Consider the following 23,934-nt stretch of genomic DNA (forward strand, 5'->3'; position numbering starts at 1 on the left):
AGGCCATTATGACAAAATTCATCAACAGGACTTTTGCCAAGCAGTATTGATAGAAAAAGAGCTTGCCAGAGAAAGAACAGGAGGACCAAGTAACTAAGGGAGCCTTTACGGGGAGGTGAATATTAGCTGTTCTCCTTATAAGAATATTTCACCAGCAGAGTTCCTCTTTAACCACCCTGGCGTTCAGTTTCCCCAGGATTTCCGTGCAAAAAGTGTTTCAATTAATTTCCAATAATTTGCAACCATTTTTTTTTTTGCAACCAATTTTTTTTTTATATTGAATTCAATACAGGTTATTGTATTGAATTCAATTTAAAAAAAAAAAAAAGTGTTTTCTGCAAGATGTTGATGACGCTGTGTGACCCTGGTGTCATATACGCCGATCAACGGGGGACATGTGATCGCCGAGGGAGAAGCAAAATCCGCCAAGGGACATGGAAGAAGACACTGGGGAAGCTATCAGAGGTACGCGACGAGGGATCAGCATGCCAATGGTGAGTATAAGACCCAGATGTATAGTTAGCCAAATGTGCAGCCAGGTATAGTTAGCCAGATGTATAGTTAGCCAGATGTATAGTTAGCCAGATGTGCAGCCAGGTATAGTTAGCCAGATGTGCAGCCAGGTATAGTTAGCCAGATGTATAGCGAGCCAGGTGTTTAGCCAGATGTATAGTGAGCCAGGTGTTTAGCCAGGTATATAGTGAGCCAGGTGTTTAGCCAGATTTATAGGTAGCCAGATGTCCCCCTCCCGGTCCCCCCCCCTCCTAGCACGCTGTGGGTAGCTATCTGTGCTACCCACAGCGTGCAGAACAAGCACACCCTAGGGAATCCCTGGGCAGCCAGCAGGGCAGGGAATGTGCGGGGTTCCCCCCTGTATGCGGAGGCTATGGTGGCTGTTGCGGCCGGGGATCCCCCTCTGTGCGGGTGGGGGGATCCCCCTTCTATGGTGGCTGTTGCGGGTGGCCTATTCCCCCCTCCCGATCTCCCCCCCCCCCCTCTAAGCCCGTGGAGTAAATAGTTGTACTCACCAGAGGGCTTTCTCCAGCGATGGCAGCAGCACTTCCTCCTCCATCTCCGAAGTCTCGTTCTCTGTATAGTTACATTACGAGGCTTGGTGAGCCTCGTAATGTAACTGTACAGAGACCGGGACTTTGGAGATGGAGGAGGAAGTGCTGCTGCGTCGCTGGAGAAAGCCCTCTGGTGAGTACAACTATTTACTCCATGGGCTTAGAGGGGGGGGGGGGAGGAGATCGGGAGGGGGGAGATCGGGAGGGAGGGGGGGGGGGAATAGGCCACCTGCAACAGCCACCATAGAAGGGGGATCCCCCCACCCGCACAGAGGGGGATCCCCCCGCCCACATAGCCTCCGCATACAGGGGGGAACCCCGCACATTCCCTGCCCCGCTGGCTGCCCAGGGATTCCCTAGGGTGGCTGGATGCTTGTTCTGCACGCTGTGGGTAGCACAGATCGCTACCCACAGCGTGCAGTCAGGCATCCAGCCATCCTGGGGAATCCCTCTGATGAGAAAAAAATGCAGCCGGCGGGGCAGAGAAACAGGAAATCTCCCTGTCGGCATGGACGAGCTCAGCTCGTCATTAACGTTTTTTGCAAGTTTTTGCTGGACGAACCCAGCTCGTCCATACCGCCAGGGAGGTTAAAGAAGTCAAGGCATGGTAAATACAGCACTGGTGTTAAATATACTGTTATACGCAGTGTTGAAGCCAATAGGTAAATAATAAAAGTGAGCCTGGTACACATTTTCAATTATGTTTGCCCAATTACTGACCACATTTACCACCTCTATGTAGTATGAGGGTCAACAGATATTGCACACTATAAGCTGATTATGTAGGTAGGCCCTTCTATTAAATGGAGGTGGTAACATTGGTCAGTGATTGGCCAATCATAATTGAAAGTGTGTACCAGGCTTGGCTCCAATCACTGACTAATTTAACCATCTACATGTACATTGAGGGCCAGCAGATTTTGACTACTATGGACAGATTGTGTAGGTAAGCTCTCATACTATAAGGAAGTGGTAAAATTGGATAATGATTGGCCAGTCAAAATTGGATGTGTGTATGCACCTTTAGGGATAGCGTTTGGGTATTTATAAGCGAGAGTTAAGGGAAGTTACTGGGCAGGGATAAAACTAAACATAGGTTTGGGCTAGGCACTGTTTAAAGGGCAGAGGATTGGGTCAGGTATAGGGGGGTCCTTTAATAGAAGCGAGGAGGTTGTTTCAATACTGAAGGGATTTTAGCTTAGACTTGGTGGGGAAGGACGGCAGGGAAATTAGAGCTGTGTGACATGGGCCACAACGTGCTAAAAGATCAGCATCAAAATCATATGTACATGAGCTGTACTGTTCTTCCTCACAAAGACAGCTAGCAAAACAGTATGTTATACGGTACTGTATGCAACAATAACACTGAATGGTGGGATATATAGTTGTAGTGCTTGTTTGATAGGAAACTGTATATTCACTTTACTCAGTAGCAGTGACTGGCTGCAGTAGTGTAGCCACATTGGCAGGGGCGTAGCAATAGGGGGTGCAGAGGTAGCGACCGCATCGGGGCCCTTGGGCCAGAGGGGCCCAGAAGGGCTCTCCCTTAACTACAGAATTAGCTCTCTATTGGTCCTATGCTCATAATAATGACTTCTGTAGATACTTTGAATAGTGGTAATCATTAACAAACTGTTCCCCATCCCCTTCTTGCACCTCTGACACTGTAGTTGCCATTGGCAGATTTTGGTGCACCGTATAAATTGTTATGTATAGAGTGCTTGGGGGGCCCCATTTTAAAACTTGCATCGGGGCCCACAGCTCCTTAGCTACGCCACTGCACATTGGGCCTGTATGCCTCACACCGCCTACCTAAGTCTGTATCAGCATTCAGATGGCAGTAAGATTCAACATGCATGCCTTTCACCATCTGATATGGACTCCCTTTCCCTTTTTAACCAAATTAGGCATTTATTACATCTTCAAATTCAATTTTGCTCAAAATAATAAAAATGCACTCTGACAAAACATCATTAGCACACGCCATATAAAAACAATGAAACCGCACACAGTGTTTCCCCTATAATTAAATTGCCTCTGTGCTTAGTCTAAAACATTTTGATCAAAATAATGTATAGAAGTTAGAAAAGCTGTCGACAGAATGGAGCATAACTTGCAGCCAGACGTTCAATATGTGAATGAACATTTCCTGCTGACTGTGCGCTCAGCCAGGAGCCATTTCATTGCATGAAGCAAGTGAGCAAGGACTTTGCCAACTGGATGGCTTAGAAATTAATTGGTATGAGGAAATCATTTAATAGACCAAATAGTCCTTATGTAAAGAGAGATTATTTTTATTGCATTTGCACAATCTGCACAGTGACAGATAGCGGGGATGGCGCCTTGTTTGTATAATGAAGACTGGACTTGTACTCCGCTTCTACCCTTTGAATTTCATAAGTTTTGTTCACTGAGGACACCGAATAAGAAAATGAATCAGGGTCGTAACTATAATTAATAGCCCCCCCCCTGCAAAAATGATAGCATAGGGCCCCCTTGGTCCCTGAACCCCATGAGGGTCACATGATCAGGAGCCGGCGAATGGCAGCAGAGTGCTCTGCTGTGAAACAGCATCTGAAAGCAAGAAAAAATTACAGCCGCTCCTGCTGAGTGCTGCTCTGCATGGCTGGAGGAGGTGCAGGGGTGTTTTTTTGTGAATGAACAGAGGGTTTTTTTGCTAATTGGCTAAACATGTGTTTGGGGAGAGAAAGGAAGAGGCCCCCCCCCCCCCCATGCGATGGCAAGGGTCGCAGGGGTGATTGTTACGCCCATGCTATTGTTTGTACAACATCAATGGACTTTTATTTCTGTTGCCTAGTCCAGTGCTGATATGTGGTTGTTGCGGTTTCTATGCAATATTCCTCATAGTAATCTACTTTTAGGTCAGGAAGTAGCACACATCCAACCATTTCTCAGTCCATCCTAAATACTAACATGGATATGACTCTCAAGGACTGGAGTTCAACACCTGTTATTTAGGCACACCAAAATGGCTCTTCCTCTAGGGAACCCCCCAAAAATTGGCAATGTCCTCCCCAGCTATAAATTAGACTTGCCAGTACAAAGATAACCCTGCATTCTACACACATAAGCAACTATAGGCCTAGTGTAGATGGGCCTTAAAAATGAAATGCACCATTTTGTATTTGTGTACTTTTGCTGCAATTATGCTGCTTTTGGGCCCATAGGGATTTGTGCATTTGTGATTTTTCTGAATGCAATTAAATACAACAACATTTGGAAACAGTTACACTGAGCCCTGGATTTTCGAGACATGGTAGACCTACCCTAGAAGAGCCCCTGGAGGTACTTGTCATGGTAAATCCATTTTAATAAGTTTTGAAATAAAAATATATAAACCAAGTATAAACAAACCTGAACAAGTAGTCATAGTGAATTAAATGTTTCAAGAAATACTGTACATGAAAAGCATTGCTAAACAACTATGGAGTAATTGGAACAAATAAATACATGGTAAGGGGTATTTTAGATGATGTTAGCCACAATAGGGGGTATTCACGCAACACAGTATTTAAAGAACAAGCAACTCCCATGCTAACCTAGAAATAAAAAAAACACATATATAAGTAGATAAATACAAGTTCTACTTACATAACAGATGTATTGTGCTATTCACGTAATGATTCCTGTCAATTTAATATAGGAAAAGCAGAAAATCCTATTCTAGGCAGTGGCCATCTTGCTAAGCTAACACTGACATCATATCCTCCCTGACTCTTGTTTCCCCCCTACCCCCCCCCCCCCTTCTCTTGGTCATTGTGCATTCATTAGCTGCCCTCCTCCCAGAGTCTTCAGACACTTCCACTGAGGTGTATACTTGGAACTGCACTGTTTTTTTGTTTTGTTTTTTCTCCTCCAATCACTGAGTCACCTCAACCTTGCTTGTAAACACAAGTGAGCAAAGGATCATGTTTTAGATAGGCTAGGCAGGGAAATAAATGGAAGAGGAGGAATTTATTATAGATAAAAAGAAGCCCCAGCATTCAACTGTTTGGCACTGACGACTTAAGGGCCAGTGCTCCTAAAGTATGTGATAACTCCAAATCATAACAGCAGAAAAAGTTTTGAATGCAGGATTAGCATCTTTATCACTTAAAGTGGATCCGAGGTGAACTTTTACTCATTGCATAATTGTGTTCCTTTCCTATTGTTTATAGGGCATTCCTCAAGTCAAATACTTTTTTGTTTTTGTTTTAATACTCTAATTCCCTATAAACTAAATAAGCTACGCCCATAGGTTTTCAGAGAGCCTTGGCAGTAGCAAGGGCTCATGGGAGCTCAGTCTGGGCAGGAGGAGGGGGAGGTGTCACTAGCCATTGATTTCAAAGGCAGAGGGGAGGAGGGAGGAGGAGGGGGGGTTAGGTTTTTTTCACAGGCTGAGTGCTCAAGATACAGATAAACCTGCCTCTGTGTAATGTTTACAAACAACATGGCTGCTGTCATTGTATCACAGGAAGACATAATCATATTCTATTAAAGCTGTTTGCAGCTAGATTTGCTGTGTAAACCATCTAAACCAGCTGTGCCCAACCTACGGCCCGTGGGCCATTTGTGGCCCGCGAGGCCAGTTTCTGTGGCCCGCGCGGCGGTGTCCTGCGGAGGGAAAGGATCGGGTGGTATTGTACTAGTATTGGCACTCGGCAGGTAAGTAGCCACGCGCATACACCCGCGTGTGCTCGTATTCAGCCCCGGGTAGCGCTGGGATAGTTAGAAAGCCTCGCTCATTGGTTACTGCAGGAACCGTCCTCCAATAGGAATCAGCCTAATTCCTATTGGAGGAAGGTTACTGCAGTAACCAATGAGCGAGGCTTTCTAACTATCCCAGCACTACCCGGGGCTGAATACGGAGCACACACTGGTGTATGCACGGTACTACGTAATACCTGCCGAGTGCGACACGCAGTACCACCTGATCCTCTCCTCCTCCGCAGGACACCGCGGGCAGCTTCCTCAGCCGATACTATAACTACGGCGCAACACCACCCTATCCTCTCCTCCTCCGCAGGACACCGCGGGCAGCCTCCTCAGCCCCACACAGAGCTGACAGCCCCTCAGCCCCACACAGAGCTGACAGCCTCCTCAGCCCCACACAGAGCTGACAGCCCCCTCAGCCCCACACAGAGCTGACAGCCCCCTCAGCCCCACACAGAGCTGACAGCCCCTCAGCCCCACACAGAGCTGACAGCCCCCTCAGCCCCACACAGAGCTGACAGCCCCCTCAGCCCCACACAGAGCAGACAGCCCCCTCAGCCCCACACAGAGCAGACAGCCCCCTCAGCCCCACACAGAGCCGACAGCCCCCTCAGCCCCACACAGAGCCGACAGCCCCCTCAGCCCCACACAGAGCCGACAGCCCCCTCAGCCCCACACAGAGCCGACAGCCCCCTCAGCTCCACACAGAGCCGACAGCCCCCTCAGCCCCACACAGAGCCGACAGCCCCCTCAGCCCCACACAGAGCCGACAGCCCCCTCAGCCCCACACAGAGCCGACAGCCCCCTCAGCCCCACACAGAGCCGACAGCCGCACACAGAGCCAACAGCCCCTCAGCCCCACACAGAGCCGACAGCCCCCTCAGCCCCACACAGAGCCGACAGCCCCCTCAGCCCCACACAGAGCCGACAGCCCCCTCAGCCCCACACAGAGCCGACAGCCCCCTCAGCCCCACACAGAGCCGACAGCCCCTCAGCCCCACACAGAGCTGACAGCCTCCTCAGCCCCACACAGAGCTGACAGCCTCCTCAGCCCCACACAGAGCAGACAGCCCCCTCAGCCCCACACAGAGCTGACAGCCCCCTCAGCCCCACACAGAGCTGACAGCCCCCTCAGCCCCACACAGAGCTGACAGCCCCCTCAGCCCCACACAGAGCTGACAGCCCCCTCAGCCCCACACAGAGCAGACAGCCCCCTCAGCCCCACACAGAGCCGACAGCCCCCTCAGCCCCACACAGAGCCGACAGCCCCCTCAGCCCCACACAGAGCCGACAGCCCCCTCAGCCCCACACAGAGCCGACAGCCCCCTCAGCCCCACACAGAGCCGACAGCCCCCTCACGTTCTCGCATCACAGGTGATCATCTTCATTCTGTATTAAGAATAAATGTTACAAATTTGGAGCAAAATATCCAGAAATTGGTTTCTGAAAAACAGCCGCAAACTTCTCATTAAGAAAATGTTCATCAAATGGTGAGTACAACAATTCTTATATTGTCGTTTTCTTTCTGTTTCCAACACCATGTTAACTGTTAATAGAAAAACGTTAAAAGTTATACATCGAAATTTTGTATGCATGTGTTCCGGCCCTCGAGATTTTTCTTCATTTGAAGTTCGGCCCTCGGGCCAAAAAAGGTTGAGCACCACTGATCTAAACCATCTAACAAAGCATGCCACACTCTCCCTTTATCCTTAGTGCCCCAGGGCGCCCAGGATCTGTCAGGATTCTAGCAACGCCCCTGCCTTTTAGAATATTGTTTAACAAAGACTATTTTTTTTTAATGTTGTTTTAGCCAATGACAATAGAGGTGCCTGCAGTCTATCTGTAAGCATGCAAGCAGTCATTTCTGATGACAGTTTTGTAAAGACAAAATCTAATTTTCTTTTGTAGTGAAAAAAAAAACAGTCAATACTGGACTGGACCCAAACCACTGTTTTGCAAAGCATCAGTATAAAGAAGATGCTTGTGCACTGCTTTGCTGACCTTTGTTTCTCAATCTGTTGTTATTATTCCAACAAACAGCGGCTCATTCTGGCAGCACACTGATCATTAGGCGGTTTTTAATCACGTTAATGGGCTGCACACAAGGCCAGATTGTAGCACTTACCTCTAAGCTGAAAGAGAGGACCACATCGGACTTGGAGAGCTGGTTCTCATTCTCTTCCCCCATGTCAATGATGGATGTGTTGTGGCTGCGTTTCAGCTTCTGGAGCTTGAATTCAGAGCCGCCCTTTGACACTGGCATGCTCTCCAAGTTTCCCATTAGAAAATTAACAGAAGACTTTAGCTCCTCAATGTACATGTTTTCCATTTCTTTTGAGACAAATCTTGGAAATTTCCGCTCCTGCAGAGAAGAAAAAAAAAAAACTTTATATCTGGTGCATTCTAGGAATAAAAACTATTTTACAATATTCTTAGATATAGCAAATCAAAGGCAATTAAAGTAAACCTAAAGCTAAGTACACACTTTCAATTACAATTGGCCAATCACTAACCAATTTTACCACCTCCACGTAGTATGAGGTAAGCTGGGTACACACAATAAACAAGTCGCACTGCTATGTACCACTATGAACATAGCCTAACTTTGCTCACGTGTTAGCAGGTCTGATACAACATGGGAGAGAAAAGTATTTCTACATTTGAACTTAGTTAAAGAGGAACTCCAGTGAAACTAATGTAGTAAAAAAAGTGCTTCATGTTTTACCATAATTATGTATAAATGATTTAGTCAGTGTTTGCTCATTGTAAAATCTTTCCTCTCCTCGATTTACATTCTGACATGTATTACATGGTGACATTTTTACTGTTGGCAGGTTATGTAGCTGCTCCTAGCTGTTTTGGCTGTTAGAGACAGCTGTAAACAGCTAATTCCTGTCTGTGAACATTGTTACATTGTGGCAGTTTGCCCAGAGTACCGCGGTACTCAGAGCTTCTTGTGGGAGGGGTTTCAGCACAAAATCAGTCATACAGCCCCCCCTGATGGTCTGTTTGTGAAAAGCATTCTATTTCTCATGTAAAAGGGGGTATCAGCTACTGATTGGGATAAAGTTCAATTCTAGGTTGGAGTTTCTCTTTAAGATGAGCTCTCTACAAATAAGTTCATAAACATTTGGACAGAGAAAACGGTTTTCTAATTTTGTTTTTTAACGTTACCACAATGATTTTTAAATGAAACAACTCAGATGCAGATGAAGTGCAGCTTTAATTCAGTGGAGAGAACAACATGATTGCATAAAAATGTGAGGCAACTAAAGTAATTTTTTGAACACAATCCTTTCATTTTAGGGGCTCAAAAGTAGTAGTTGCCTCACATGTTTATGCAATAATTTTTTTCACCCCACTGAGGCAGGGAACACACTTGTCTTTCAGTTTTCTGCGCGCGTTTTTCTGCATACTTTTTCTGCACACCAAGGGCCTGATTCACAAAGCGGTGATAACTCAGTTATCATGCCTAAAAGACTTTAGGCGTGATAACCTTTTCACCGCTGAGTTAGCACCGCTTTGTGCTCTTTATCGCGCACAAAGTCCTGCGTGCAAAGTTTTGCACGCGCTATCGTGCAATTCCGCACGCAGCGCCCATAGGGTTTAATGGGCGCTTCGCGCGCACCACGCTATGCGCGCAAGGCCTTGCGCGCGGGAATTTCGCGCAAGTTTCTTCTTATCACGCCTAAACTGAGTTTAGGCATGATAAAGGGCTTTTCACTGGCGTGCAAAGTGTTTGTAACGCTTTGTGAATCAGGCCCCAAGTGTGTTTCAATGCTGGAAAATGCACGAGTTTTTTCACAGCAGCTAAGGCAATTAATAGAGAAAACTGACAGTCATCATGCAGAATGTCTGCGCACGAACAACATATGGAGTGTGAACTAGCCCATTGATTAACATAAGTTCTCAGTTTTTCTGTGCAGAAAACGCGTACGAAAACAGTCAAGTGTGTTCCCTGCCTAAATAAAAGCTGAAAGTCTGCACTTCAACTTCTTCTGAGGCGTTTCAATTACAAATGATTGTGGTGATGTGAAGAACCAAAATTAGAAGGAAAAAAAAAGTTCTCTCTGCCCAAATATTTATAGACCTAACTGTTCCAATATTTTTATGTGAGAAACAAAAAGCTAAAATAGCATAGAGAGAGAGAGAGAGAGAGAGAGAGAGAGACAGAGAGAGAGAGAGAGAGAGAGAGAGAGACAGAGACAGAGACAGACAGAGAGAGAGGGAGAGAGAGGGAGAACTTGCTTCCACAAAAAATCACAAAAAGGAACAGGGAAAGCACATTTATTTTTTCTTTGCAGTTTTTGCAATTGGTTTTTTGCTTTTTGTTTTGTTTTTTGTTTTTGCTATTCAGTTTTTGCTGCAATTGTAAATTCCATTCAGTTTTACTGGGGCAGGAACTGAATTGCACAAAAATGCAGCATGCAGTGTGTTTGCCAGCCGCAACCCATTGCATTGCATTAGTGGAAACAGTTACATAATTCTATGAGAAATACCATGTCATGGCGATTCAGAATCATGTGTGCTGAAAACAGGCCCTACAATAATACATTCAGGCGCCACTATTAGCTAAATTGAGGTTGTAAGGGCAGCCATAAACTTGACACTTTACTAGGCTGCTTTTTTCATCCAAGAACATTCTGTACAGTATTAAGATCACAAAAGATGGTCAGCCAAAGTGTCTATGGGTCTATAGGTACCTTAAATTGCAGCCCTGAGAGACTACATTAAAATACTGGCAGTGCAGATATACAGTAATTATATTCTTGGACTTTGGACATAAACCATTCCAACAAAAAAACAACAGAGAGGTGTCCAGGAAAATATACTATTATAGCCTTGCTTCATGGTGATTTGCTTTCTTTGTTTTTTAGTTCTACTTTAAATATACTTACTCGAGCAATTTGATCTGCCATCTGTAGACGACCATCTAATTCACGTCTTATTTGGGCGGCTTGTTCATCTGGATTGTCCAACTGTAAAGAAAAAAATAATAATTGCAGTTAATAGAGATGTTATTTTAATACATGCTAACAATGGAAGTGGAGCAATATAGTTTTTTAACTTGTTTTGTATTTATATAAATTATAAATTAATAAATTAACAAAAATGAATATGCTAACAATGAAAGTGAAGCAGCATATTATAACAAATCTGCACACAAATATAATATATCCTATATTTTTGTTTACTATGGCCTCAATTCACTAAGCTTATCTCCTGTCTTTAATAACTCTTCTAGAGTTGTTACCATGGTGATAAGGCATGCAGTATTCAGGAAACATTTTACCTCAGGCAAGCCTAAAGTTAACTCTTCTGTCTTTAAATTAACTCTCCAATCCTTAAAATAACTCCAGAGTTAAAGACAGGCTGTTAATTAGCTGCATGTGAAAATAACTACAGAGGAGGTAAATGAACTACAGGAGAGGTAACTTAAGGAATGAAGAGGTAAGATAACTCTCTCACGTGTGGAGGTAAGTTTTCTCTTGCCTTATTATCTCTAGCATGATCTTAGTGAATTGAGGCCTAGGTCTTTAAAGGACAACTCAGGTGACATGACATGATGAGATAGACATGTGTATGTGCAGTGCCAAGCACACAAATGACTAGGCTGTGTTGCTTTTTTTCTTTCTTAGCCAGAAAAAGTTAAACATGCGGTATGCAACTGACAGTTTCTATCCGGGTCAGGACTGGGTTGAACTTGGTCAGACTATAGCATAACCCTCACTCATTAATAATTACAGCCATAAAATTCTTTCCTGTCAGATAAATGGCTTCCTGGAGCAGGAAAGAGATAAAAATGGTCAGTAATTCATAGAATTGAGCTCTAGAATACTTCAATAAAGGTCATTGAGCAGAAAAAATGAAACCGTAAAAACTAAATTTAAATATAATATAAAACTGTGGCATATCTAAAAAAGTCATTTTTAGGAGAAGGAGGATACATACAATTATTTTTCTCATCAGTTTATTTTCACCTTGGATGTCCTTTAAAATAGAAAAGTAATTCCTTAACAGAGTTAAAGGACACATCTGAGCACTGTAAAAATTTAAAAAAAATTCACTTACCTGGGGCTTCGCCCAGCCCCTGCCAGCCGTCCTGTGCCCTCGCCGCAGCTCTGCTCCCCTCCGGTGGCTTGGAGTCCCCTCCGGCGCAAGATGTCCACTGCACCTGCACGAGCTGCTCTCAGAGTCGCACTGATGTCATCTGGACTGTACTACGCAGGCGCAGTAGTTCTGTGCCTGCGCAGTACAGTCCAGATGACGTCAGTGCGACTCAGTGAGCCACATGGTGAAGTGCAAGCAGATGCCCACCTGGCGAGGTGGGCATCTGCACCGGAGGGGACCGAGAGCCACCGGAGCTGCGGCGAGGACACAGGACGGCTGCAAGAGGCTGGAGGAAGCCCGAGGTAAGTGGATTTTTGCATTTTTATTGTGCTCGGACCTTCCCTTTAAGACTTAGATCACTTTCAGTTGACATAATTTCCATTACCTTCTATTACAATCCAGCGACTGATGTCTACACATTGCACTCTGGGTCTAAAGCTGAGCACAATATTAAACTGGGTGCACGCTTGTTTGAATTGCATGAGTTGCTGCAGAGCGGAAAAGGCATATGAAATCACAATAAATGAAAGGCCTCATTGAAATGTATTTTTAAGGTTTATTATTTATTCCTATAACTGTTGCAGTTTTATGCTGCAGTCATCTCCATTGTCTCCTCATCAATAACTGTCTCGTTCAGCTCATGCACCAAACAGAAGGTGAGATTGCAGCGCATTATTCAGTCTGCAGAAAGAATCATTGGCTGCAGCTTACTTTTCCTGTAGGACCTTTACACTAACTGGTGCAGAAAGTAAGCAACTAAGGCCCCATTCACACTTCCGTTTTGCCTTGCAAACGGACCGGATCCTGATCGGATGATCCTGATCGGAACCGTACGGTTCCGATCAGGATCCGATCAGGATCCGGTCCGTTTGCATCAGGCATGCATCAGGCTGCCATCCGGATCCGTGGGCAAAAAATAGCGAAATTAAATAAAAAAATGTTGGGGTCAGCAGAAGGTGCACCTGGTGCACCTGTAGAATCAGGTTCCTCCGCTGTAGGCCTCACCTCCACCTCCGACATTCTGCCAAAACAGCTCCAGCACGTCTGTCACTGCTGCTCCACTCCAGACATGCTTGGCCCATGTGTCCCCATCCGAAATGGCCGCTTGGATACGCATAGGAAGTGGGGTAGAACGTCAGGTTTTTGTAGGCAGTGTGTTCTGTGCCTTCCGTTTCCCATTGGTTTCCGTGTTCCGGATGGTGCGGTCAGGTTCCGGTCAGGCTCCGGTCAGGATGCGTGGGCCGGAGATCCGGACCCAAAAAATAGCGCATGTTGGAAAAGAGTCCGGAGTCCGGATCCGATCCGGCTCCGGTACGTACGGAACGGACGCGTGTGAACGTCCGCATAGACATTACATTGCTATGCGGAACGTACGTTCCGTTTGTACGGTATGCGTTCCGGATCCGATGCGGAAAATCCTGATAGCGAACGCTAATGTGAACCGGGCCTAAGATTACCTCTGACCCTTCTCACCCTGCCTACTCCATTTTCCCAATTTTTGTCTTCAGGAGTGAGATACAGGATAGTTGTAACAAAAAATTCTAGGCACATGGACAGTTTCTTCCCATAGGCAGCAGCACTGCTTAAGGCCTGGAACCCACTAGAAAGCGCAAAGTGCTATCGCAATCGCTAGCAATTTTTGAAAGCGTTCTGCAAGCGATTTTAGGAGCGATTTCCCTGCACCTATTACAATTCATTCGAATGGAAACGCTCCAAAAATGCTGCATGTCCTGCGATTGCGATTTGCTTAATCGCAATCGATGTAGTGGAATCTGTTCCATCCATTTACATTGTCAGAGCATTTAGGGAAATCGCTAGCAAGTTAAAGCGCTCCGTAAACGCTCAAAAAACGCTCTAGTGGGTTCCAGGCCATATGCAGAAACACACTAACCTATCCAGCGCAAACAGCAATTCTGTAATTGCTAGGACAAGAAAGAATTACAGCACAGAACTGTAACTGTAACTGGAGAATTAATGCTACTCATCCACATTTCCACCATTTTAACTCCTGCGCTGTCCTTGATTTGTAATATCTGTATTGTCTGATTTTGTATCAAATTGTGTCAGTTAAAGTGAACCTCCGGACTACAAATCGACTTAGCAGCACTGAAAAGGTCTGGTGTTTCTTTAACAGTTTCACAGCATCAGAACTTTGTTTCTCTTATACAAGCCTCATTTTTTGCTGCACAGAAGAAAACTGCCCGGGCTTTTTTCCCCTGATGCTGTGCAAAGCATGATGGGATTTCTGATTTTATTGTTCTCGTTCTGCTGTTTAGGTGCAATTTTTTTTTCTTTTACATTTTGAATTTGCCATTTGAAGCCTAGCGTGCGCAGCTGGGAGGGGTTATCAGGACACAGGATAGTTGGAACTGTGTCTCCTGCTCCTTGTCACCTCCTTTCAACCAAAAAGATGGCTGCCCCCATGACAAAGATGGCAGCCCCCATGAATCACAAACATTTGCCTGTTCTTTTAAAACAGGGCGAGTAAGAGATTATATTACCTATCTATTCTAATTAACATAGCTAATGTAACTTGATGACAGTATGTTTGTTTTGGCTGAAGTTCCCCTTTAAACAACTGCCAAGTCAAATTCCTTGCAAGTGAAAACTAATTTGGCCCAAAAAAATTATTAATGTTACTGCTTAGAATTATTTTTGTGGAGGTACTTTCCAGTATATATTTGTATTTGTGCCCCGAGTTCCAATTTAACTCACTTATGTAAGTAGCATTTATTTTGGAAAAAACAAAAGTTCATATTTTATTATATACGGTAACTTATGATATGAAAAGATCTCTGAACATTTTATTGAAGACTGATTTCCGGGAGCCAAGTCCGCAGCCGCTGTTCCTGCTATGAAGCAGGGCCGGCCTTTGGTTTCACAGCGCCCTGAGCGAAATCTGATTTTTGTGCCCCCTACTCCATCTACACACACACACACACACACACACACACACACACACACACACACACACACACACACACACACACACACACACACACACACACACACACACACAATGCAATTCAACGTCTCTCCTGAGTTAACTCCTAGGACAGTGGTTCCCAACCTTTCTGAAGTCGTGACACATCATGCCAAATGCTCAGATCTCCATGTCGCATCACATATGTATAATAGAAACAAATATATTAATAACCACAAAATGGATGTAAAGAGTGCATTATCCTAAATAAACTTAAAAAATTAGGGCTAGAACCTTCCAGGAATATTATTAAAACAATCAGTGGGACAGTTAGCCCCCCAATTTGGAATGATAGCACAGCACCGACAATTAGCACCACACGTTATTGCCCCAGCGCCCCCCCCCCAAAAAAAAAAAAACGCCATCAGACTTAGTATAGGTAGGTATAGGTGCCCCCCAGTATAAGATCTCATGTGTAAGGTCCCCTCAATATACTGTAGGTAGCCAAGCATAGGTTCCCCCAGCATAGAAAGTCAATTGTAGGTCTCCCCCCATAGGTAGCCAGGCTTAGGTGCCTCTGGTATAGGTAGCTAGGTGTTGGTGCCTTCATTATAGGTAGCCAGGAGTAGATGAACTCCCTCAGTATAGGTAGCCAGCTATAGGTGCCCCCAATATAGGAAGTCAGGTGTAGGTGCTCTCAGTATAGTTAGCCAGCTATAGGTGCGGCGCCCCCCTTGGAAGCCGGCGCCCTGAGCGACCGCTCCGGTCGCTCATATCAAAGGCCGGCTATGCTATGAAGCAGAGGTTATTAAAGCCTGTCTGCAGCCATATTGGCTCTGCATAAATTAATCCCTTAAATAGAGTAACATGTAAGCCCTGCGGGGTTAGTCTATCCTTCCAAATTTAAACAGTGTGGTGATCATTTGATGAGAGGTTTAATAATCATCATGGTTGTCTGTCTCAGTCCTCAAGGGTCACTGGCTTGCCGTTATTTGGAAGTTTTTTTTTTAATTAACTGGCAATCAATCAATTAGTGCTTTAATGTGCATCGCTCATCTGAAGTCCTTGATTATACTACTGTGATCACATGACCACGTTTATCTCCATCACCTGGGACAGGCAGTTATTTATACATTTCAATGTATATAGAGTAAGTATCCACAAACCTTAGTGTGTAATTGGAGTTTTGAGGACTAACTCACTAAATGGATGAGGGAAAGTCTGTTTTTTCAGAACTATTAAAACTTTTTAATATAGTACCCATTTTTAGGAGATTTACTTTAAGAAAGTGTTGCCTATTGGGTGTTTTTGTTCATCTAACTTGCTCAGAAAATACTAGAACCATTGTCCCTGTCGTGTGATGTCATTTCACACTCTGCTTGTGCTTGCCTTCAGTGAGTACAACTTTCTTTTTTAGAGAACTCTGGGAATAATTTTCTTAACTGGCGGGATTGTTCTCTGTTTATATCATTAAACCAACCTATAGCTATACAATCAACTAAGTAACTGCTAAAGATAGATCTTCCTGCATATATACAGTATATAATTATTATTAATTAATAATAATGTTTATAGTGCCAACATCTTCCGTTGCTTTGTACAAACCAGACAAAAGTGTGGAGCATAGATAAATAAGTAGTTCAACAACACATGGCACAATTAGAACATCCAGCAACGCAAGTACAAATACATACACATACTGTAACAGAGGTGCTTGGCTCCTACCAGGCCATATTTTAGTTACTCTGTTTTTTGCCTGATGAAGCAGGATATCGCCTGTGAAAAACATTGCATTGTGGAGCATATAAATAAAGAGAATTGTTGATCAAAATCAACAGGTTCGTGTCCACTTATTGAGGTGGTATGTCCCCCACTAGCTCCCTTTTTAAAAAAAATGTAGCTTTGTTTATTCTTGTACATTATACCAGTGTGAAATAAATACACAGTTCATGGGCTTGATTCACTATGCGGTGCTAACCTACTTAGCACGTCTAAAGTCTTTAGGCGCGCTAAGTAGGTTAGCACCGTTTTTTTCAATCAGATCGCGCGCTAAGTACTGCGTGCAAAGTTTTACGCGCGCAAAGTCCTATGCGTGCGCTAAGTCCCATAGGCTTTAATGGGCACTTCGCGCGGAGCGCCCTGCGCTCTTTGCAGTGCGCGCGTAAAGTTTTACGCGCATAAAGTTGTGCGCGCGTAAAATTTTGCACGCGAAAAGCTTGTTTAGACGTGCTAAGGGGGTTTTCACAGGCGTGCTAACAGTTAGCACCGCTTTGTGAATCAAGCCCCTTGTGTGGTTTGTAGTCGGAATTCTGACCTATTTGAACTAACAAAATTTCATCACGTTTGACATTACTTTTCAGCTACTTTTTGGTACTTTTTCAATTGCAGAGTGCTGAAAAGTTCAAGTTTTCAAAGCCCACCCAGATTATATCAGAGCGTGGAGGTTGCTCAAAAGTTACTAAATTAGTTGTGCAATAAAAGTCATGTGCACTCACCTGCAGTCTTTGCTTTGTGTGTGCGCAACCATCTGAAATAGCACAAACACTACTTCACTGACCCCCGAGTAATCCTTTGTAAGGCCTGGAACCCACTAGAGCATTTTTTGAGCTTTGAGGGAGCGGTTTCAATCACTAGCGATTTCCCTAAACGCTCTGCCAATGTAAATGGATGGGGCAGATTCCACTAGAGTGATTGCGATTCAGGAAATCACAATCGCAGAACATGCAGTATTTTGGGAGTGTTTCCATTCTAATGGATTGTATAGGAGCAGGGAAATCGCTCCCCATATCGCTTGCAAGACGCTATCACAAATCGCTAGCGATTGCGATATCGTTTTGTGCTTTCTAGTGGGTTCCAGGCATTAGTTCTGATATAACTGAGGTGACTGTTGAACACTTTTGCCACCTGATAACAGACACCTCTTGGAATTTTCCCCAGGTTTCTCCTGCACAGGACAAGCATAGTAAATCAGCCCCAGAGAGATTTCTGAGGCTGAGGTTGGGGGGCAAATTTCGAAATATTTAATATACCAGGAACTATATACTAGGAAGCAGAGTAAAAACAAAACAAAACCTACTGGCTTCAAACGCCACTAAACCCTACATATCTTTAAGTAACCAATAAATGGTTCATCCTGTTTCAAAACTCCCTGCTTCCTATATTGTACCACAGAATGAATAGGGCTGCAGAATGTGAGCAATGTTATCTCCAGAATACACCGTTCTACAGAGCATGTAAGATTATTTTCCATATAGGTAGTGATAGTAGCAATACTTATACAGTATGTCACTGTACTAATATGTGAAGTATGCATATTTAAGCCTGTTAAACTTAGAACATGTGCAGCAAATGTACACGCAAATTGTATAACCCGTAGCATGCGTTATACATGCAACACCTACCTTGCTTGTGTAACAGGCAATGTAGGTGTCACATATATAACATATTTACGCAACTTATGTAACAGGTTACATCATTTGCAAAAATCCCAGTAAACTTAACGTGCATTTACATTAAAACCCCTATAGCAAAAAAAAAAAATGTATGTGCATGCATATACATAAAGTGTACATTTTTTTTAGAGAAAAATACACTATAGATTATTTTTATCTACTTCACTGTCACCTACAATAGATTGTAAAATCTGACAGTTCTGACTGGTTTACCTCCTCATGATGGATTCTCAGGGTTTTGTTCAAGTTCAAAATGGTTCTTATTAACCGGCAGTCACTTAGTTCAACTGCCAAAATGTTTTGCAAGTAAGTAGGGTGACTGGTCGGAATCTTTGTACAAATATTCTGCATAGCCTGCTTTTTGTAAAAAAATAGAAGGAAACGTTGAGATTCCCCTATCAGAAGGATAGACTAGCCCTAATTGATCAGAACTGATCAATTAGATAGATATCAGATCTGGTCACATTTTAAATTGGACCTGAACACTTGCACAGGACAGAAGAAAACATAGAGAAATGCACCCTGTATGTATTTAGAGAGTTTAGCCGGACTAATTCCCCCTCATTTGTGTTTAATCATAAGTTGTAATTTGATCTCTTCAGTGTCAGCTGACTGCCATGGCAGAAAAGCTTGTTTGAAAGCACAGGATGTAACAATATGTCTACTTCCATGAAAGCAGGAAGTAGAAACACTGCAGTTTTATTTTATGATTTGTAATCAGGTTTTTTTTAACTATTAAATTTATTTATTTACTCTTATTTTAATTTTACTTTTTGGCTACTAAATAGCACTATACACTATCCTGGAAGTTAACTGGAAGTGTGTGATAATTTTAGTAAGTTTCACTTTTATGAATGAACATGCTTCGTAATTCGAGGCATGTTCGAGGCTCGGGGAACACATGTTCTCCTTCATCAGTCGCTGAAATGTAAATCCCATTGTCAACGAGCATTCACCTGCCACAACACTGGGCACATATATGCGTCCAGATTGATTTACTGGATGCTTTTAAGTGGTTAACGTTTAACAGGGTTTAGTGAGTATACTCAATATTTCTTAAAGTGATCATAATGAAAAGATCTCTGTAAGACTGCTCAAATAGGGCTGGATTCTTGTATTGGTTGGTACCAAGGGGGCAACTGGACATGGAAGAGGGGACTCCAAATGTAAAAGAGAATCTGCAAATGGGCAGCTAAACATGAAAAAGAGGAGCTGCTGCCCAAGCAATATGTACATACAAGAGAGATGCTGCTGTACGTTATACGAGATGCTGTATGTTATACATGGAAAAGAGGGCTGCACATGGAATGGGAGAGGGGGCTGTTGTACATGAAGGGGGGGGGGGGGCGGGGGGGAAGCGCTCAAGAAAGTTGGCCTAGGTGCAGAAAAAGTATAAATCCGGCCTGATTTGAGTTGGTGATTCTAGATAAGACAAGACAAATAACATTTATATCGCGCTTTTCTCCTGGCGGACTCAAAGCGCCAGAGCTGCAGCCACTAGGGCGCGCTCTATAGGCAGTAGCAGTGTTAGGGAGACTTGCCTAAGGTCTCCTACTGAATAGGTGCTGGCTTTCTAGATTCTAGATTCTTTCTAAATTCTAGATTAAGGTCACAGCATAAAAACTATAGGGGAGATGTCGATAGAACTAGGATGCTATGAATGGAATAATGGAGGGGGTACAAAGCGTTTGACTTTGGGTGCAAAAAAGTATTTATCTGCTCCTGCTTAAGCTTTGCATGTTTCCTTCACAAAACAACAGCAGTAGCAGCATTACAATATACCTGGTATACAACACAAAAGATCCAACATTTATGTCTGACTTAAGGCCTAATAATAAGGTTGTTATGTTGCTTTGATGCAAAGATTTAGAAAGTCCTTTAGCTAATAAAGTAGTTTGATTTTGTGCTGTTCAACAAGAACAATATTTAAAAATTCATAAGCTTCTTACCATAAATAATTAAGCCCAAAGTAAACGGTGCTAATAATTAATACTTGCCAGGAAAAAGATCAGTGCAATCACAGCAGAAGACTATCAAAAATAAATGTAATGTTTAAACAACATTTAGAAATAAAGCCCTGAGGACTTGCCAGCTATCAGGAGGATCAAGCAATGAAAAACATGGATAAACATGAAAAAATAAAAAACACTGCTTTGACCCTTTTTCCAGTTTCAGGGAAAAAAAAATCTAAGAAGGAAATAAAGTTTAAAGTAAAGTAATGTCAGGCTTAAAAGAGGTGATAAAGATATAATCACGGTAAAGGGCACTACATTGCATGCAGAAGAGCATCCTAAGCTTCCCCCCAATATGCATTAAGGGTGTTGACGGAAAACAATATACTTCAGTTGCACCCATAGTCCGGCCATTGCATCCCATTGCCAGTTTCAAGTAGCAATGTCACAAAGCACTGCCAATAATTATGTTGAAATCAACTTTTTTTGTTTTGGAATGGCTGCAAAAGCATACAATAGCATACAGTGAGGGCCAGATATATTCGCTGAATGCTGTAGCTGGTAAAGGTGGCAACCAATAAACAGGCTGTTGCTTTGTCTGGTCACCTGGTATGCAAGATATTGACTGGCCTAATGTAAGCATCAAAAATATTAGAGATTGTGAAGGTCATGGGAAGTAAGGGAAGGAAATGGTAGGGATTAGGCAATGGGCAGAGAAGAGGTGGAGAATATGCGTGCAAAGGATGAGATATTTGAGGGCATGCACAAGAAATGGATTTCAGTTTAAGAGGTATGCAGTACAGGGAAAGGAGACTAGATATGGCACAGAACAGATTATGGAATTTGGATTTGGCAGGTGCGTTGGTGAGTAGTTTGTGGGGTCTTTAAAGGACTTACGAGGCGAAATTACAAAAAAAAAAGTTAATTACTTGCCTCACCTTTTAAGGCACGGAGGACGCCGTTCCGCCGGGTCCCTCTGCTCATTATCCCCCCAGGCCGGCTGCCGACCCCACGGCCCGGGTCGGGCTTTCTTGCCTCTCGTAAAATGGCCGCTTCCTTTGGCCACGGCTGCGCAGTCCGCCTGGCCGCGAGTGCGGCTGCGCAGCTCTAGGGCCAAACCCCCGATCCACGCTACGTGGGGTCGGCAGCCGGCCCGGGGGGCTAATGAGCGGGGGACCCGGCGGATCGGCGTCCTCCGTGCCTTAAAAGGTGGGGCAAGTGATTAACTTTTTTTTAGTAATTTCGCCTCGTAAGTCCTTTAAGGAATCCTTGCACTACATAATGGGATACACCTTGATCTCAGATACTTGGTGCTTGAGTGACATGGATCCCACTTTTATATGTGTATTCCTGAGCACTGCCTTCAATCTGACCAATATGCAGATTTTTTTTATTATTTTAGGCAGCTTTATTGTATTATGTGATGTAATATATGATTTTGTCCAGAACAATCATATGTAATACTTCTGGTGATCACCAGATGATTATTATTTGGTACATATATAGCACTGACATCTTTCACAGTGCTTTTAAGAAGTATATACAGGTGACTAAAAATCTTTACTGTACTGTCTGTGTGGTGCCTTATATTTGTGTGGGTTTCCTTCAGGCACTCTGGTTTCCTCTCACATCCCACAAACAGACTGGTAAGTTAATTGGTTTCTCCCGTAATTGGCCTTAAGACTATGATAGGGGCACTAGACTATGACTATGGTAGCAGGGGCGTAACAATAGACCCTGCAAGAGATGCAGCCGCAGGGGGCCCAGAAGCTGCAGGGGGGCCCGTTTGGGAGAAGTTCCTTTTCCCTGTCCGGAGAGACTGACAACTACGGGCAAGGGGAGAAAAAAAATGTTCTGTTTTCCGCACAATTGTTTTAATTACTGCATCTGTTTAGCCACTGATAACGAATCATACAAAGTTTTACAGACAAAAATTTGTAGACAGTCCTTATTTAGTATTCAGCAGGGTCTTATGTACAGGGCCCAACCCCCAGCCTCCCTACCCCTCCCCAAGTGCCCTGTAATGTATTGATTCTGGAGGAGTCTGCAGAGCCATTCTGCACCATCAGAGGAGGAGGACAGAGTAGCAAATAATAGCAGCAAATAAATGATAGTAAATAGTAATGTAGAAAATGATTGACTAGGAATAGTTTTGACTCATCATTTGTATGACGAGGAACAAGCAGGTTATGTTTCTGTATTTGTCTTGGGGTGTCAAAAAGAGTGCTGACTGTCCTATCCCAGGTGCTGGAAGGTAGTTGGTGCTGGGCTCATGGGCTGGCCTCTTCAACCTCGACAGTAGACAGCCTATTTCAAGATGCATGTCAGGGATTTGCTCGCAGCTGGATATTTTTGGGCCCAATAGCAAAACTTTTATGGGGCCATCAGATGTAGGTGCTCTTGAGCAATGCCACCTGCCCCTACTCTATGGATAAAAGTTAATTTATTAATTTAGACATCTACATTATTTTGCAATCTGCACTGCATATAGTCCATAGGCACTTCAAGTGTTTTTTTTTTTTTTTTTGGGGGGGGGGGGGGCGAAAGTGAAACCTCCGACTAAAACAAGTAAGGCATACTTAAGCACCATAGGGATAATGCCCCTGGTAAAAACGGAATCCAGGATTTCAGAGCTGCAAGCGGATAGTATTAACTACTTAGTCATGTGTTACTTGGACTCTTCCAATACAATCCTCAGCGAGTCTGTGGAGTCCAAGTTATCTGTAAAATGATACTAGGCTGATATGAAAAATCATCAGCTTTTATAGATGAAAAGTCACATTCTGTAACCCAATTACAGGATATTGCTTATTTGTCACCTCTTATTGTGTTCTGAATTACTGTTGTCACCTGAGACCTCCTCGCATAAGACAAAGCGAAAAAGTTAAGTCAGATTGCTTACCGCTTATAATGAAAAAGTGACAGTTTATCACCTATAAAGGTACTCAGTTGTCCTGGAAGCTGGAAAGAGATATGGGATGACCCTGAATGAACAGTTGCTTGGCCTTATTTCTTTCTTTTTATTGGATATTTTGGAAAGAGTGACTAACGTGGCTGTGTCCTGATTAGATGTTTGACGAGTTTCTATTTATAGCTGAAGATCCAGTCCTATGACTCGAAGGAAGACTATATTGCAGTTGCGTGGATTCTCTGTGCCACTGCTTAAAGGACCTCTGTCGCGAAAATCTTAAAATGTAAAATACATGGTAACATATACAAATAAGAAGTATGTTTCTTCCAGAGTAAAATGAGCCATAAATTACTTGTCTCCTATGTTGCTGTCATTTAGGTAGTACAAATCTGACATTACCGACAGATTTTTGACTAGCTCATCTTCTTATAGGGGGTTCTTAGGGTTTTCTTTATTTTTAAAAGCACTTAGTGAATGTCAGTTGCTCCGTTCAACTGTCAACAAAGTGTGCGGTGAGCAGGAAGGCTGTCCGGCATCACTGTATAAATCTTTTTCAGGGAACGTCTTTATAAAGAATAAAAGCCATGCTGAGAATCCCCCATGAAGAGATGAAGAGATGGACTAACCCAAAAACCTGTCTGTAATGTCAGATTTCTACTACCTACTATAAGTGTTAGCAACATGGGACAAAAGTCATTTATGGCTCCTTTTTTCTCTGGAAGAAATGTACTTCTTATTTGTATGTGTGTTAAATTTTACGATTTTCGCGACAGTTCCTCTTTAAGCATGGGTCTTAACAATGCTA

At 43.5% G+C, this 23,934-nt stretch overlaps 1 protein-coding gene across 20 annotated transcripts in view; it reads right to left on the minus strand.

Annotated features, from left to right (window-relative positions):
* The window catches only part of CADPS (calcium dependent secretion activator), a 769,567-nt gene that overhangs the window by 450,535 nt on the left and 295,098 nt on the right, over positions 1–23,934 (minus strand). For all 20 annotated transcript variants that reach the window (XM_068253773.1, XM_068253774.1, XM_068253772.1 and 17 more), the window contains exons 4-5: positions 10,679–10,759; positions 7,906–8,142 (exon numbers count right to left, since the gene is read on the minus strand). In XM_068253773.1, coding sequence (XP_068109874.1) covers positions 7,906–8,142; positions 10,679–10,759 — 318 coding nt within the window. The remainder of the gene's footprint in view (positions 1–7,905; positions 8,143–10,678; positions 10,760–23,934) is intronic.

This window comes from Hyperolius riggenbachi, chromosome 9, assembly GCF_040937935.1.
Source record: "Hyperolius riggenbachi isolate aHypRig1 chromosome 9, aHypRig1.pri, whole genome shotgun sequence".
In the NCBI taxonomy this organism is placed as follows: Eukaryota; Metazoa; Chordata; class Amphibia; order Anura; family Hyperoliidae; genus Hyperolius; species Hyperolius riggenbachi.